This window comes from Mustelus asterias, chromosome 11 (genome assembly GCF_964213995.1).
Source record: "Mustelus asterias chromosome 11, sMusAst1.hap1.1, whole genome shotgun sequence".
NCBI lineage: Eukaryota > Metazoa > Chordata > Chondrichthyes > Carcharhiniformes > Triakidae > Mustelus > Mustelus asterias.
The window spans coordinates 23,229,415-23,246,538 of record NC_135811.1 but is presented as its reverse complement, the minus strand read 5'-3'; the positions used below and the strand labels follow the sequence as shown (position 1 = coordinate 23,246,538).

Here is a 17,124-nt window from a genome sequence, read left to right as displayed (position 1 = left end):
GGGAATTAAGGCAGCCATCAGATTTTATTTTCCTTAGTTTTGTGGTGTACTTATAACTAGCCAAAGATGAGCCAGATGAAGTGAACCTTATTTCTAAGTTCAATATTTTTGTATGTAATGATTCTCGTTTTTCATAAATATTGGCATATTACTAGTGATTTGCATTTTGTCAGTTTCAAGTTTAAATGCAACTGTGGTGCAGTCATACTTCATTTTTTTCAGAACCTTCTATTGGGCATCCTGAAGTAGGCAGGAGTCGCATTAATCTTGGCAAATTAGAAACAAGGATTTGCATTTATATTGTATCTGCCATGACTGCAGGATGTCGCAAAGTGGAAGTCTTTGAAGTAATTGAGATGTTGTCACTGTTATTGACATACTAAAAGCAGCGCTCATCTTGCACAGTGCAAATTCCCACAGATAGCAATGTGATGATGACCAGATAATCTTGATAAATATTGACCACAATATGGGAATAACTTCCACGTTTGCCTTCAAATATTGGGAATATTGTAAGTTCACGTGAGAGGCGAAGAGACCTTGGTTTAATGTCTCAGCTGAAAATGTAGATTTTTGTAAAGTCTATAGAGGGAAAATTGAACCCACCAGCAACGAGCTGAGCCATTGCTGAAGCCCAGCATATTGGATCTTGATATAAACTTAACTGCTTTTGGGAAGGAGTATGCACTGTTGTTCTTCCCCTGTCGTGCCAGGTTTTACTGAGAACGTTCCAAGGAGATAAATATTGAAAGTAATTATGTTGGGTTGTACTTGGTAATCATGTATGAACAAGAGAGTTTCTTTGTACTCTGTAAGAATAATGTGGTTTGCTGTCAATGTAGCTCCACCCCAAATTAATCTTGTGTGTAGGCCAGGTCTGAGCCCCAGGAGTGGGTTGGCGATTCTATGTTGTTAAAGCCCTGCCTACTAAATGGATTGGCCTTCATGCTGCCATGATCAGAGGGGGCAGCTGCTCCAATAATTGGCCACCTATTGCATGTCTAAATAAATGAAGAGATCAAAATGCATCCATATAAGCCCTATCTTAAACTGACTACTTTTGCAGCCATTTCAAGACTGCCTTTAATCCTTCCTTAACAACCGGACCATTGACTAATGTTAAATTTTAACATAGAAGGTTAGGGGAGCAGTAGTACACGTTTAAGAATTGGATTTTTTTGCCCCTCCGGGAATGTCTGAGGGCAAAACTTTGGAAGATACTTGATCTAAGTTTTGCACTTCTTAGAGAATTTAGTTTGTCAAAACTTGTGGTGCAGATCTAAAAAGATATACAGTCCTGTATTTCATTTAGACAGCAACCTCCTTTTAAAAGGGATGAAATGTTGGCTCCCCCACCCCTGTCTACCACCATCTTAATGAAAAATGTGTGGATTTGGCAGCTATCTTTGATATTCTGTGCACAGTTGAAGTAACGACTGAGCTGTATGAAATTTTCCCTTCTTGATAATGACAACTACATGATGAGATCAACAAGTACCATCCCACCATTCTCAGACTCACCATGGACTACTCTCCAGAATCAGTTGCATTCTTGGACACACGCATCTCCATCTAGGATGGTCACCTCAGCATTTCACTGTACCGCAAGCCCACGGATAACTTCACGATGCTCCACTTCTCCAACTTCCACCCTAAACATGTTAAAGAAGCCATCCCCTATGGACAAGCCTTCCTTACACACAGGATCTGCTCAGATGAGGAGGAACGCTACAGACGCTGAAAGATGCCCTCATAAGAACAGAATATGGCACTTGACTCATGGATCGACTGTTCCGACGCGCCACAATGAAAAACCGCACCGACCTCCTCAGAAGATAAACACGGGACACGGCGGACAGAGTATCCTTCGTCGTCCAATCCTTCGTCGTCCAATACTTTTCCAGAGCGGAGAAGCTACGACATCATCTTCGGAGCCTTCAACATGTCATCGATGAAGACTAACATCTTGCCAAGGCCATCCCCACACCTCCACTACTTGCCTTCAAACAACCGTGCAACCTCAAACAGACCAGTATTCGCAGCAAACTACCCAGCCTTCAGGAAAACAGTGACCACGACACCACAGCAACCTCTGCAAGATGTGCCGGATCATCAACACGGATGCCATGATCTCACATGAGAACACCATCCACCAGGTACACGGTACATACTCTTACGACCCGGCCAACGTTGTCTACCTGATACGCTGCAGGAAAGGATGTCCCGAGGCATGGTACATTGGGGAGACCATGCAGACACTACGACAACAGATGAATGGACACCGCGCAACAATCACCAGACAGGAGTTTTTCCTTCGGGGAACACTTCAGCAGTCAAGGGCATTCAGCCTCTGATATTCGGGTAAGCGTCCTTCAAGACACAGGACAACGGAGAATCACCAAGCAGAAACTGATAGCCAAGTTCCGCACGCAACCTCAACCGGGATCTTGGGTTCATGTCATACTACCTGTAACCATTTGGCCTGGGCTTGCAAAATCTTACGAACTATCCTGGCTGGAGACAATTCACACCTCTTTAACCAGTGCTTAGCCCTCATTTCACTCGCGTTATCTGTAACTGTAAAGACTTGATTACCTGTTAAGACTCTCATTCCAACCGTAATCTTGTAATTGAGTCTGTCTGTATATGCCCTGTTTGTGAACCCAACTCTCCACTCACCTGATGAAGGGGCAGCGCTTCGAAAGCTCGTGCAACCAAATAAACCTGTTGGACTTTAACCTGGTGTTGAGTCTTCTTACTGTGCCTACCCTAGTCCAACCGGTCGGCATCTCCACATCATGAAAAATACAATATACAGCAGTGTAAACCAAACTCGCCTAGTTTCAGATTGATTGGACTCCATCTAGTGGCAGCAGTTGGTTGGTGCAAATAGCTTCTGAATGAATTCCAGGACTTCAGTGTGAGCTGAGAGTGGGAATGAAGGGAAGAGAAGCAACTGAAGAAGTCTCTAGAGGTAACAATGGACATTGATGTTTTTAAAAGTAAGAATGGAAGGTAGGAACAGTAGTAGGGTGAAGAGGGACTTCAGGACTGAGGGTAAGTGAGGGAACAAGGGGAAAAATCATAGAAACCCTACAGTGCAGAAACAGACCATTTGGCCCATCAAGTCTGCACTGACCACAATCCCACCCAGGCCCTACCCCCATATCCCTACACATTTACCCGCTAATCCCTCTAACCTACACATCTCAGGACACTAAGGGGCAATTTTTTAGCATGGCCAATCGACCTAACCTGGACATCTTTGGGAAGAGGAGCATCTGAAGAGTCCATGGAGGTGGGAATAGACACTGGGGACTTTAAAAGTAAGAATAGAAGTTGGTGGCAGAGGTGGGTGGGGAATGGAGGGTGCGAACAGGGTTGGGTGGGTGGGTAGAAAGGGATTTCAGGATGGGAGAAAACGTCGTGTGCAGGATCTCTGTTGAAAATGTTCGTGAACTTCAAAACATTAAACACATATTGTCCCTCTTTTGTTTAGGAAGTTAAACCAAAATGATAACTAAAGTTACTATATTCTTTGCTGAAGAGAGACATGCTGCGGAAGCTTTCCATTTTCAGAAAAAACTTTGGCAATGTGTATCTCTTTCGAGCAAAATTAAAATTCTATTTCCAAATGATATTCTATGCATTTTCAAAACCGTCAGCAGTCTAGTTGGGAATACAGCTTGATGACAACCTGATTGTGTCTTAACAAAGAGTAATCGGTTGTTAGTTGTATTTTAATTGTATGCAAATTGTGGGCATTTGCTGAAGATTCACTTGAACTTGTATAGATATAGACTGAAACTGGTCATTAGGTGATCCATGCTTGTAATGCATAATTCAGTAACGGAATGCTGCTAAAAGTGTGTAAAGATTGGTTCCAGTTCTATTCTTACCAACTGGCATTTTGGGATATGGTAACGGTGCCATGTAAATTAGAGTTTGGGCTCAATTCTTTCTCTTCAGCCTGCACTGAAACTATAAATTTTAAAAGTATAATGTACGATAAAGAGAATCTGAGTTGGTTGTGTTACAAGTTTGTAATGCTAAAGGAATAATGCAGATGTATATTTCCATGTTACTTGGCAAGAGTCTAGAGGAAACAACAGGGTATAAGTCAGATATTTAATAGCGAGTTGGTTGTCAGAGGAAAAGAAGGTTATGTCCACTCGCAACTATTGATTAGGCTTACATGCATGAAATACAAAAGTTAAAACCAATCACAATCGTTGTACACCTGCTTAATTATAATATCGATCAGCACGTGGTTTGATTATATTGGCTGACCATTGTTACAAGTTATCCCAGACATCCCAGCTCGTGTCTAGCTTTGTGGATTTCAGTCAACTCTTCCATGTCCAGATGCCTGATTTAATAACTTCTCCTCGGCTGAGCCATGGGTCGATCCATAAACTTAGATTCCATGGAACCTCCCTCCCTATTCGTAGTAACAAGTGTTCGTTGTTTGCCTTGCCTGTGAATTAACAGCCTAGGGCCTGGTGTACTGTCTTCCAGTTAAACTGCGTGCATGCTTTCGCTGCTTGGCTGCATTTTTTTAACCCTTTTGCATGAATATGTTTATTAGTTTGGCTACTAATCCTGTGCAGAATAAGGTGGAAAATTTGCTTTTCATAAGCTCTGGCAGCGCTCAGGATGTGTGCGTAAGGTTCTAGGAAGGTGGAGAGGTTCGTGGAGTGGACTGTAAAATGTCAGAAGTGCAGAGTTGTGTGAAGTATGTATTTTGATGCATCTTGGTGGGGGCAAGGAAGGAGGGTAGAGAGGTTGTATCCGGCCCATTCCATTTTTGACATGTGAATATTTGATGTTAATAGTGGCTATCTAAACTTTAGCTGTTTCATTTCTGACCACTGATGATTCTTACTTTGAGTAAAAATAAGGAAGAAGTAAAGTGAAAAATAGCTAAATGGTAAAATGATGGTGTGAAAGAACAGAAAATTAGGATGTGAAAACATGGCACAGAAGCAAAACATTGCAGATGCAAAAAATCTGAAACAAAAATACAAAATGCTGGAAATATTCTGCAGGCCTGGCAGCATCTGTTGAGAGAGGTCAGTGACTATTGAGTGACTTGCTGGGTCATTTCAGTCAACCACTTCGCTGAGTCACATATCGGCAAACCAGCTAAAGATGGCAGATTACCTTTCCCAAAGGACATTAGTGAACTAGATGGGTTTTTACAACAATTGACAATGGTTTAATGGTCGTCATTAGATTTATTGAATTCAAATTTCACCACCTGCCTTGATGGGCAGTTTCTATCTTCCACCCTGACTATTCTGTCCCCTATCGCAACGACATTCCTTGCCACCACGTCCACCTTCCCCATTTGAATGACATTCAACACCATGCTGCAATAGTCAGTTTGCTCATCCGCCCTGCATTCCTTGTTATCATTCACATAAGCAGCTACTACCTCTTACTTATTGGTCAGAGTGGAAGGCTGGTCTCCTCCATCACTACGTGCTTTTTCTTTTCATAGAAGCCCTACAGTACAGAAAGAGGCCATTTGGCCCATCGAGTCTGCACCGACCACAATCCCACCCAGGCCCTACCCCCATATATTTTACCCGCTAATCCCTCTAATCTACGCATCCCAGGACACTAAGGGGCAATTTTAGCATGGCCAATCAACCTAATCCGCACATCTTTGGACTGTGGGAGGAAACCGGAGCACCCAATGGAAACCCACGCAGACACGAGGAGAATGTGCAAACTCCACACAGACAGTGACCCAAGTCGGGAATCGAACCCAGGTCCCTGGAGCTGTGAAGCAGCAGTGCTAACCACTGTGCTACCGTGTCGCCATTCTTTCCTGACTGAGTCACACCCTCCCAATTCCTGACCATTGACCTTCTCTAAAGTTCTACTCAACCTTAAGGGGTATGACTGCCTCCCTGAAGTATAAATATAACAGTGCAGTTCAGACTGCAGTTTAGGAAGTGAATTTAATGAAGCTGCAAATACCTGCCGCAGATATGGTTGTCAGGGGCAGAAGATGCAAACTTACATATGTTTCAGTCGTGGCTATCTGCCCTGCCATGTGTCTCGCTCTATTTATTTATTTGATCACTTTGCTAAAGTCATTTGCATCTCCTAGCTTGAAGGCAGAAGAACACTTGAGTTACTGGAGGTAAAGCAGAAGAACAAAGAGCAGCACCTTTTCTTTCTTCTTGCACCATATTGCCATCCTGTCACTAAGTACTCTATTCCCAGATCACTCTGCTTCCTCACTCGTATGGCATTTAAGAGGGTGGTAATGTTTTGGTTATAAGATTGGACTGTGATAGGTCAGAAGAGATGGTAAGCAAACCATCTGACTGTGGGATGAAACTTGTGGTTGGAGAATATTACTCATGTGGCAGGTATATATTCATTTGAAAATGCGTACAGATTTGGTATTCAGTTCTCAGTGAAAAAAGTGCTGAATGGGAGTGGGCCCATATCATGGAATTGTACAGAAAAAGGCACCACACTATCATAATTGCCAGAAATGCCCTGATGGTGCAGTAGGGTACATGAGAGGGTTAAGGGACATTGTTTGGAGTCGGGCCAGTTTTGTCCGGCCCATTCCATTTTTGACATGTGAATATTTGATGTTAATAGTGGCGATCTAAACTTTAGCTGTTTCATTTCTGACCACTGATGATTCTTTCTTTGAGTAAAAATAATTCCTCCAAAAATTTAGGCACATAGCTTTTTGAAGATAGTTGATGTAAACAAGTGTTCATTATATTGCACTTGGTAAATTCCAGTTTGCACTCAAATAATTTACTGCTCCTGCTCGCTTCTCTATTTAAATGACATGAAAATAAATTCTGCCACCTCAGATTTCCAAATACTTTTACATTTGAAAGTAGCGATCACTGTTAATTCCATGAGATAAAAACTGTGTGTGCATTTTTGCAGTATTTCAAGAGTATTATTGCGGATGTGTTAGTAGCAAAGTTTTACTGATAGCTGACAATGAACCACAAATGAATGAATGTAGTTTATTTCAGCATTCCCGTGCAAGCCCGACCATTCAGATGGGTGATATTTTATTTGACATTTTGTAGATATTGTTTTACATTAATTGTGTTGCATTTCTGTTTTTCAGATTAACTGAACCATCAGGATATTTAACAGATGGACCAATAAATTATAAATATAAAACTAAATGCACCTGGTTAATTGAAGGATAGTAAGTATGCCTCCTTTCCGGAATTGATTTTTTAAAATCCAATGATTTTAAATCATTAAAGTTTGAGGATGCACTAATCTTGATTTTGATGTAATGGGTTTAATTAGCTTAGTGAAAATATTGTTGCAAACTTTTCAATAGCAACTTGTGGATAATTTAACATAATAGTTGTTTTTGGTCTCTCTTTCAAATAGTTTTGCTCCTGTACATATAAAAAAAATTCTGTCATTGAGTAAGAGTAAACTTCAGTGATGGCCTTGTAAGCAAAGGAATTTATGCTGAAGGTAATAAATTAATTGGATTTGAAATTGTACAATGAATATAGTCAAATGCACTGACTTTTCATTCTCTTCACAGCTTTTTGTTGGATCCTTCTTAAGTTTGCAAAAATTGAAAGGGATTAAAGAATACAATTTTCTCTCAACTAGGAAATGGATGCCATAACCTAACGAGAGTCCAGATATTTGAATTAGAATTGAACTTGGTTTAGGAAGAGGCATATGGTAAATAAAAGAAAAATGAGAGAGAAAATTGAGAAATATGCAGAAGCAAAACAGAGTTTCTGAGAGAAGATTGTCAATCAACACAACACAGATGTCATAGATTAGTGGGTATATGTGCAAAAGTAAACTATTAAACTTTAATACCTCCAGATGTGTAAAAAAAGCTGGATTCAGGAGGTTTTGGGGATTAATTAGTAGAGGTAGCAACTGTAATTGTTAATTTTGCAGCAGGCATTGTGAAGGAGTAAAACTTTTGCTTTTAAAATGAATAATTTATTTTTCTTTTATAGTCCAAATGCTGTTTTAAGGTTGAGATTTAACCACTTTGCCACAGAATGTAGCTGGGACCATATGTATGTATATGATGGCGATTCAATATATGCACCATTGATAGCTGTGTTCAGGTAAGCTTGAAGATATTTATTTTAGAGCTAAGAAGGCTCGCTTGATCTTGTGAAATGCTGTAAATTTTGTGCCTTTTCCACTTTAAAACATCTAATGGTGTCATAGAAGAGTTAATTTTTAAACCTAGATTTTTTGAAGCGTTAATGTAAAAACATTTAATAAGGTTGACATTCCTGTGTTGTTTCAAATGGGTTAACAGCCTGAATCTTTGCCTGATGAGAGAGAAGATTGTGGGTTCAGCCCACACTTCAGAGACTTGAGCAATTAATCTCTGCTGACATTTCAGTTTTATTAGAGATGTTGTAAATTGGATGAGATGGTATACCGAGGGCTCAGAGCCCCTCTCTCCTTGGGTGAATGCAAAATAATCTGTAAGCACTATTTGAAGATTAGAGATTGAGCTTGTCTCTTGTTTATCTCACTGGAATATCAGATGCAATCTAATGTATTTTTATTGAAACCTCTCAATTATTTTATAATGGAGGAGGAAACACTGCCAATGGATGTCCGAGAATTTGACACTTGCAAAATATGCATTTCCTTTTGTATGTTTCATAGAATAGCTAAAGCAGGATTTTTTTCGACAATGTTACTGAAGTTATGCTTTAGTACTTGGAAGTGGATCTTGGTGCCATTCAATTCTCAACAGAAAACTAAATGCTACAATTACAATTTCTTGTTTTAATTAGTCGGACAGTTAAGGGATTTCATAACTGTTTCTGCTTCTACTCAACTCACATTGTGATGTCCGTGGAGAGTGTTTGATGTTTGCATGTGAATGTTAAAATGCCTCTTCCCAGAAATAAAATTGTGCAGTGGCTTCACAAAGTATTGTTTTTAAAAAAAGAATTGCCATGGTTTCAGAAATTATTGCAAAACACTGTCACGGTCTCAGGAACTAATTTTGAGCTAACAAAACTGTACAAACAGAAGCCTATATAATTATCTCTCCCTTCAAATCTGAGCATTGTTGGCATACACACTCTTCTCCCTCTCTCTCTCTCTCCTCCTCCTCCACCCCCCCCCCCCCCCCCATTTTAAAGTGCGTCCTTATTGTGTGTTTTTTGTGTGGTTTGTAGATAACGGGACTTACTGAACAGTTCTGCCTGAATTTCTGTTTTAGCATGGTTACTATGCATGATCAATCTGATTTTTCAACCCACTCCTGAGCTAAACCCGGGCAGCATCAAGCTTAGAGGGAGGGAAGGGATCAGAGAGGAAAGTGGTGAGTAGATAAGATAGTAAGGGTCGTAAATTGAGAGAAGATTTTTAGGCCCGTTAGGTTTAGAATGCAAAAAATGCAGATCTGGAGTCGAGCCAAACCTTTCTTTATAGTTCAATTTAGGAAAGTGATTTTCATTTTTTTCCTTTATAATGCTAAATGAAGGATAGCTGTATTAATATTTCATACACCCAACAGCAGGCTCTATTGGGTTTTTAATGTTTATCAAAGATTCCTTCTGGATTTGGAGAAATTGTCTCCACATGAAAACCAAATGGTTGAGGATAAATGGTCAACATCAAGGCTATTTGTTTCATTTTAAGTAGGACTTATTCTTATTTTATCATTTCAATCGGCATGAAATGTGTTTGTTCTGCACTGTTAAAGTTCAGAAAGTAGTGCATTGTCTGATTGGTAGTTGCTGAAGATTGAAGTTGGTAGTGTTGAGAATAGTGTCATCTAGGATCAGAGGGTGAAATGCAAAGTTGCATTGATCGTTGAAATGCAAAACAAGTTCATGACTGTTTCTTCACCATTTCTGTTTTGGCTTGATTATTACTGTGAATTATTTTTTGTACTTTTCGCTTCTCCCTGTTAAATGCAGGTTTCATTGTTTACTTTCTCTCTTGTTCCATGTTGACTTTTTCAGCAATTTCCCAATAGGTTTTCTTTTCCTACTGAGCTGTAAGCTGTTTCTTTTCAAGAATATGCTGGCTGTTTTATGCTGGTATTGAATTTGCAGTGTTGTGCCAAAATTGCAGATCACTACCATCTTTTGTCCACCAGAGATGTGTTGTAAGTGATGTTGTGATAATGGTGGGCATGCTTTCATCTCGTGTAAATGTGCTGAACTGGAGTAGAAACAAACAAAAATCAGCAGAATTATCTGGTAAAAAGAAGTGACTTTTATTTTCCGAATGAAACTCAACTGCCTCCACAATCTGAGATGTTTTGGGCAGGATTTTCTTCCTGGAGCGGAATTTGAAAGTTGGGAGATAGCCCGACATTGTGATCCTGCCTCCTGACCAGTCGACACTATTTTCATGTTGGGGACGTGCAGCAGGCCTGAAACAGATTTAGGGCGGGCAAGTGTGATGGCCTGTTCGTCATGATATTAGAGTGATTGGTGGTAGTGTTGTCCACTATTAGATATAATATGAAACACTCTGTACTTCATTGGACCACCTGACCTGGGAATTCGGGGTCAGATAGCACATGTAAATATAAGTTGTCAGCAAGTTGTGGGCCTGCAATTGTGTATATATTCTGTTCTTAATAAAGGTAGTATACAGTAATGATATTGGTCATCCAGCAACATAAGAACAACACTTGGTGTTAGAAGTGAACTAAGCACACTTTGAGGCCTAGTGTGATGGCCTAATGGTATTATCACTAGACTATTAATCCAGAAACTCAGCTATTGTTCCGGGGACCTGGGTTTGAATCCTGCCACGGCAGATGGTGGAATTTGATTTCAATAAAAAATATCTGGAATTAAGAATCTACCGATGACCATGAAACCATTGTCAATTGTCAGAAAAACCCACCTGGTTCATTAATATCCTTTTAGGGAAGGAAATCTGCCATCCTTACCCGGTCTGGCCTACATGTGACTCCAGAGCCACAGCAACGTGGTTGACTCTCAACTGCCCTCCAAGGGCAACTAGGGATGGGTAATAAATGCTTGCTAGCCAGCGACACACAGGTCCCAAGAATGAATAAAAAAATACAAGTAGAGATTCTGAAACCACCAGCAAAACTCAGTTTGGAGGGCAATCTTATTGAGACAACAAAATGCCAGATTAAAGAGGTGCCAAACTGGTTACGCCACACACAGTCAACCAACTAGATACAATTGAACAGAAAAAAAGCACTTGAGGGGGAAAAACAAATCAACAGCCTGAAAGTAAAAAAAGAATAAAACAGCTACTAAAACATTTAAATACAGTCAATGAGGAACAGAGCATCTACCATGTTGTTGCCTACCTTATGGAAAGCTTGATAACTGAGGTTGCAGATGATGGATGCAGTCACAGAACCTGAATTTTTAATTGGTGAAGTAACAGCAAATTCAAAAGAAGGCGAAATGGAAGGTTGGTTTAAAAATTGCCAACATGTTGATGAATTTCAAGTCTGACACAGATGCACAAGCAAATGTCATTTCCATATTGTAAGTTAAAAACAGCTAACTAAAACAGAAGTGAAACTGTCTACTTTGGTGAAAAAATTGCTGTAGATGGCCAATGCACTCTTAGTGGACTACAAAAAAAGTCTCAAGTACTTCCATTTAGAGTGGTGAAAAATGATGCAACACCCATTCTTGGATTCAAAGCTTGTGTAAATCTGAAATTAATCAAGAGAATATTGATTTAACCTCCGACGACATCCTGAGTGAGTACAAAGATCTTTTCGAGAGGATTGGTTGCCAACAGGAGGACACACCATCAAGATTGATGAAATTTTGACACCCAAAATACGCCAGTAATGCTGAGAGATCGACTGAAAACGCAGAGTTGGGCAGAATGAGAGAACTTCATATCATTAAAAAAATTGATGATCCGACAAGTCAGTTAATCCAATTGTAATTGTAGAAAAATCAGATGGGAATCTGCAAGTCTGTCTGGATCCCAGAGACCTAAACCAAGCAGTAAAAAGGGTATTATCAGTTGCCCACAGTAGAAGAGATCATTTGTAAGCTAGCTGATGCTAAATACCATTCAGTCATAGATGCAAGTTCTGATTTCTGGCAGGTCCAGCTTGATGAATTTTGTGCCTGTTTCTGGACCTTGAACACACAATTTGGACACTGCAAGTTTTTACATTTACCTTTTGGTATTAATTCAGCTCCTGAGGTGCTCTGCAGAATAGTGAAGCAGCTGTTTGAAGTGTTAAAGGCGTGGAAAGCTATATTGACAATGTGCTGGTCTAGGGAGCCACAGGAGAAGAACCCGACCACAGACTGAGGAACGTGCTGGCAAGAGCTAGTGAATGGAACTTCCAGTTGAAGAAGGAAAAGTGCAAAATGGGTCTTAATCAAATACTTGGGGCATGCGCTAACAAGTAAGGGACTGAAGCTGGACCAGAATAAAATTGAAACTGTCCACCCCCCGAATGTAAGAAGACTTGGAGAGGTTTTTGGGCATGGTGACCTACTTTCGGAAATCATTCAGCACATATCAGATCAGTAGCACCTTGGAGAACTTCTACTACAAAATGCTGTGGACTGGCACTGGAAGCAAAGTCACCAAGAAGCTTTAACCAGTTCAAAGAGAACACTGACTAGATACCAGTGTGAAAGTATTACAATGTCAGTCAACCAATCAAGATATCAGTGGAACTGGCATCTTGTTCTCTATTCTTGTTTAGAGTCTGCACTATAAAAGACCTCGGTTCTCCGGCAATTCCTGTGACAACAGCAGGATTCCAGATCCCTTCTTGCGAAATCCTCATTGTCTCTCCCATGTTCAGTTCAAATAGAGATTGAAAATACTGTTTCTGCTTCTTCTGTCTGAGCAGATCCTGCATGTTGTAGCTCATTGGCAGTTGGGGTGAAGTTGGAAGCTTCCCTTCATCAGGAGCTGTGCTGGAGATGAACCAATGCCCTCTAATGATTCATAAATCTGTCAAAATAACTAAGCTCTCATTCCCTTAACAACTGTGTTAACAACCCCTGCTGAACAGAATTCATTATTGGGTTTGAAAGTCAGCAGAACATTCATAATGAGATTCTATTGAACAACTGAAAATAAATCCTCCTGAGCTGAATTGGCTAAAGCCTTTGATGACGGCCAAAAGTTCAACCATCTTTCAAAGCTTTGAAACAGAGAGAGCAGGCTGACTTTTTCAAACAAAACTTTGCCATCTCTCAATAAAAGCATGTGTAACTTATGATATAACCGTTCATTATGACGTGAAGTTGGCAATGCATTTTGAACCAGCCTTTTGTTCAGCCACTGACTCCAAATCATGGTTTCCCCATGGTTCTTGACACCGTGCTGGTGTGAATCATGTTGTCTTTCAAAATTGGCTTGACTGCATGAAAATTGTAGGAGGTCTGAAATATCCACTTCCACGATGGTGCCAACAACGTCGGAACATTGAAGTGTTGGCATCCGACCTTTAGCCCATCTCCTTGAAATTTGATGGGAACGAGGTCATAAATCCTGGATTTGGGCCTTACCTGCCATTTGAAAGCCCGCCCATCAAACTTTGGTCGCACAGGAAAATTTATCTTTGTGTGTTTGGTTGGAAGATTTATCCTGGTGATATCAATTACCATTGTGAACTAGATGTGAGAATGGTCTACTTGTATCAATGTTTCCAATATGTATTTAATTATGAAGTGAGACAAATGGAGTGTGTTTCTGTGTGAGAGCATCTGAGAAACTGTGATCACCATTATTAAGTTTAAAGTAGTCTTTGAAAGGAGCACAGAACAATCAAAGGTGAGTTATATGAGCATTGTGAGAGCTTCAAGGAAGGAGATAGTTCAGGCTAAACAATCCCATAAGGGGGCAAGAAAATGTGCCCAATGGTGGGTTAAAATTAAAAGGAAACTTAAAAAGGCAGTTTAAGATAAATGCCATGTTCAAAGTAGAGTAGAGAATTAAGCAGAGAAGATGTAAAATACGAGGGATATGTAGAATATAAAAGGGTCCATGCTAAAACACTTCCTCCGGTCCCATGGAATTTTACTTTATGTACCAGCCTCTTATTTGGCACCTTGTCGAATGCCTTTTGGAAATCTAAAAAGACTACATCGACAGGTTCCCCTCTTTCTACTCTCCCTGTTACATCCTCAAAGAATTCAAGCAAATTTGTCAAACATAATTAATCTTTCATAAAACCATGTTGATTAGGTTTGATTATGTTCAGCTTCCCTAAATGATTAGTTATTTCCTTGTTGATTATTGACTTAAGTGTCTTGCCAATAATAGATGTTAAACTAACTGGCCTATAGTTCCATGCTTTCTGCCTTTCTCTGTTTTTGAACAAGGCATCACATTGGCTGTTTTCCAATCTTCTGGTACCCTCCTGGAACTTAGTGAGTTACGAAAAATTTCAACCAATGTGTTCAGTCTGCAGTCACTTCCATTAAGAACGTGCAGTTTGTCGAGTCCTGGTGACTTGTATTAGACAGGAACTTTCAAAAGTTGATTGGGGGAGTCTGTTGCAGGCAAAGGGATGGCTGGTAAGTGGGAGACTTTCAAAAGTATGTTAACCAGGGTTCAGGGTAAGCACGTTCTTTTGAGTGAAGGGCAAAGGTGGTGGAAGTAGGGAACCCTGGATGACTCGGGATATTGAGGCCCTGATCAAGACGAAGAAGGAAGCATATGACATGCATAGGCAGCTGGGATCAAGTGGATTCCTTGAAGAGTGTAGAGGGTGTAGGAGTAGAGTTGAGAAAGAAATCAGGGGGACAAAAAAGGACACGAGACTGCTTCGGCAGATAAGGCAAAGGAGAATCCAAAGAACTTCTACAAATACATAAAGGGTAAAAGAGTAACTAGGGAGAGGATAGGGCCTCTTAAGGATCAGCAAGGTCATCTATGGGTGAGATCGTAAATTAATATTTCTCATCAGTATTTACTGTTGAGAAAGGCATGGATGTTAGGGAACTTGGGGAAATAAATAGTGATGGCTTGAGGAGTGAACATATTACAGAGAAGGAGGTGCTTGAAGTCTTAAAGCGCATCAAGATAGATAAATCCCCGGGACCTCATGAAATATATCCCACGGCATTGTGGGAGGCGAGGGAGAAATTGCAGGTCCCCTAGCAGAGATATTTGAATCATTGACAGCCGCAGGTGAGGTGCCTGAAGATTGGAGTGTGGCAAATGTTGTGCCTTTGTTTAAGAAGGGCTGCAGGGAAAAGCCTGGGAACTACAGGCCGGTGAGCCTAACATCTATGGTGGGTAATTTGTTAGAAGGTATTCTGAGAGACAGGATCTATAGGCATTTGGAGAGGCAAGGACTGATCAGGGACAGTGAGCATGGCTTTGAGAGTGGAAAATCATGTGTTTTAAATTTGATTGAGATTTTTAAGGGGTAACCAAGAAGGTAGATGAGGGCAGTGCAGTTGATGTTGTCTACATGGACAGCAAGGCCTTTGACAAGTTATTGCATGGTAGGTTGTTGCATAAAGTTAAATCTCACGGGATCCAGGGTGAGGTACCCAATTGGATACAAAATTGGCTTGATGACAGAAGACAAAGGGTGGTTTTAGAGGGTTGTTTTTCAAACTGGAGGCTTGTGACCAGCAGTGTGTCTCAGGGATCGGTGCTGGGTCCACTGTCATTTGTCATTTATATTAATGATTTGGATGAGAATTTAGGAGGCATGTTTAGTTGCTTGCAGATGACACCAAGATTGGTGGCATAGTGGACAGTGAAGAAGGTTATCTCAGATTGTAACGGGATCTTGAATTGGGCCAGTGGGCTGACGAATGGCAGATGGACTTTAATTTAGATAAATGCGAGGTGATGCATTTTGGTAGATCGAACCAGGGCAGGACTTACTCAGTTAATGGTAGGGCATTGGGGAGAGTGAGACAACAGAGATCTCTGGGTACAGGTTCATCGCTCCTTGAAAGTGGAGTCACAGGTGGACAGGGTGGTGAAGAAGGCATTCGGTGTGCTTGGTTTCATTGGTCAGAACATTGAATACAGGTTATGGGACATCTTGTTGAAGTTGTATAAGACATTAGTAAGGCCTCACTTAGAATACTGTGCACAGTTCTGGTCGCCCTATTGTAGAAAGGATATTAAACTAGAAAGAGTGTAGAAAAGATTTACTGGGATGCTACCGGGATTTGATGGTTTGAGTTTGAGGAGAGGCTGGATAGATTGGGACTTTTTTCCTGCAGCGTAGGAGGATTAGGGGTGAACTTATAGAGGTCTATAAAATAATGAGGGACGTGGGTCAGCAAGATAGTCAACATCTTTTCCCAAAGGTAGGGAAGTCTAAAACTAGAGGGCGTAGGTTTAAGGTGAGAGGGGAGAGATACAAAAGGGTCCAGAGGGGCAATTTATTCACACAGAGGGTGGTGAGTATCTGGAACGAGCTGCCAGAGGTCGTAGTAGAGGCGGGTATAATTTTGTCGTTTAAAAAGCATTTAGACAGTTACATGGTAAGATGGTTATCGAGGGATATGGGCCAAATGCGGGCAATTGGGACTAGCTTGGTGGTTTTAAAAAAGGGCGGCATGGACAAGTTGGGCCGAAGGGCTTGTTTACATGTGTAAACCTCTTATGACTTGTCCGCCTTTAGCACCTTGGGTTTCTTTAATATTCTATCCCTTGTGATTGTGATTTTTGTCAGTTCTACCATGTTATTTGAAACTAGTCCATCTGATATCTTAGGAATATTTGCAGTGTCTTCCATGGTGAAGACTGATGCAAAATATTTATTTGGTACATCTGCCATTTCCTTGTTTTCTTTAATGAATTCACCAGCCTCATTCAGTAGAGGTCCCACATTTACCTTAACCTCCCGTTTCCTATTTATACATTCTTGGAACTCTGACTTTTTTATGCAGCATGCAAGTTTTCTTTCCAAACTCATTTTCTCCCTTATGAGCTTTTTTTTAGCCTTTGCTGCTTGATCCTAAAAACTTCCCAGTTTACTGGTCTACCACTATCTCTTGCCATTTTGTATATCCTGCTTTTCGATTTAACATTATCTTTGACCTCCTGGGTTAATCATGGATTTTGTTTCTTTCTCGTGGAATCTCTCTTTTTGATTGGGATAAGCTCTGAGCTGAGCATTTTGGACCAGCTGTTTGAATATCT

General features: G+C 40.6%; 1 protein-coding gene across 1 annotated transcript in view; it reads left to right on the top strand.

Annotated features, from left to right (window-relative positions):
• The window catches only part of atrnl1b (attractin-like 1b), an 887,738-nt gene that overhangs the window by 97,968 nt on the left and 772,646 nt on the right, over nucleotides 1-17,124 (top strand). Inside the window, exons 2-3 of the mRNA XM_078223252.1 lie at nucleotides 7,121-7,204; nucleotides 7,998-8,111. Coding sequence (XP_078079378.1) covers nucleotides 7,121-7,204; nucleotides 7,998-8,111 — 198 coding nt within the window. The remainder of the gene's footprint in view (nucleotides 1-7,120; nucleotides 7,205-7,997; nucleotides 8,112-17,124) is intronic.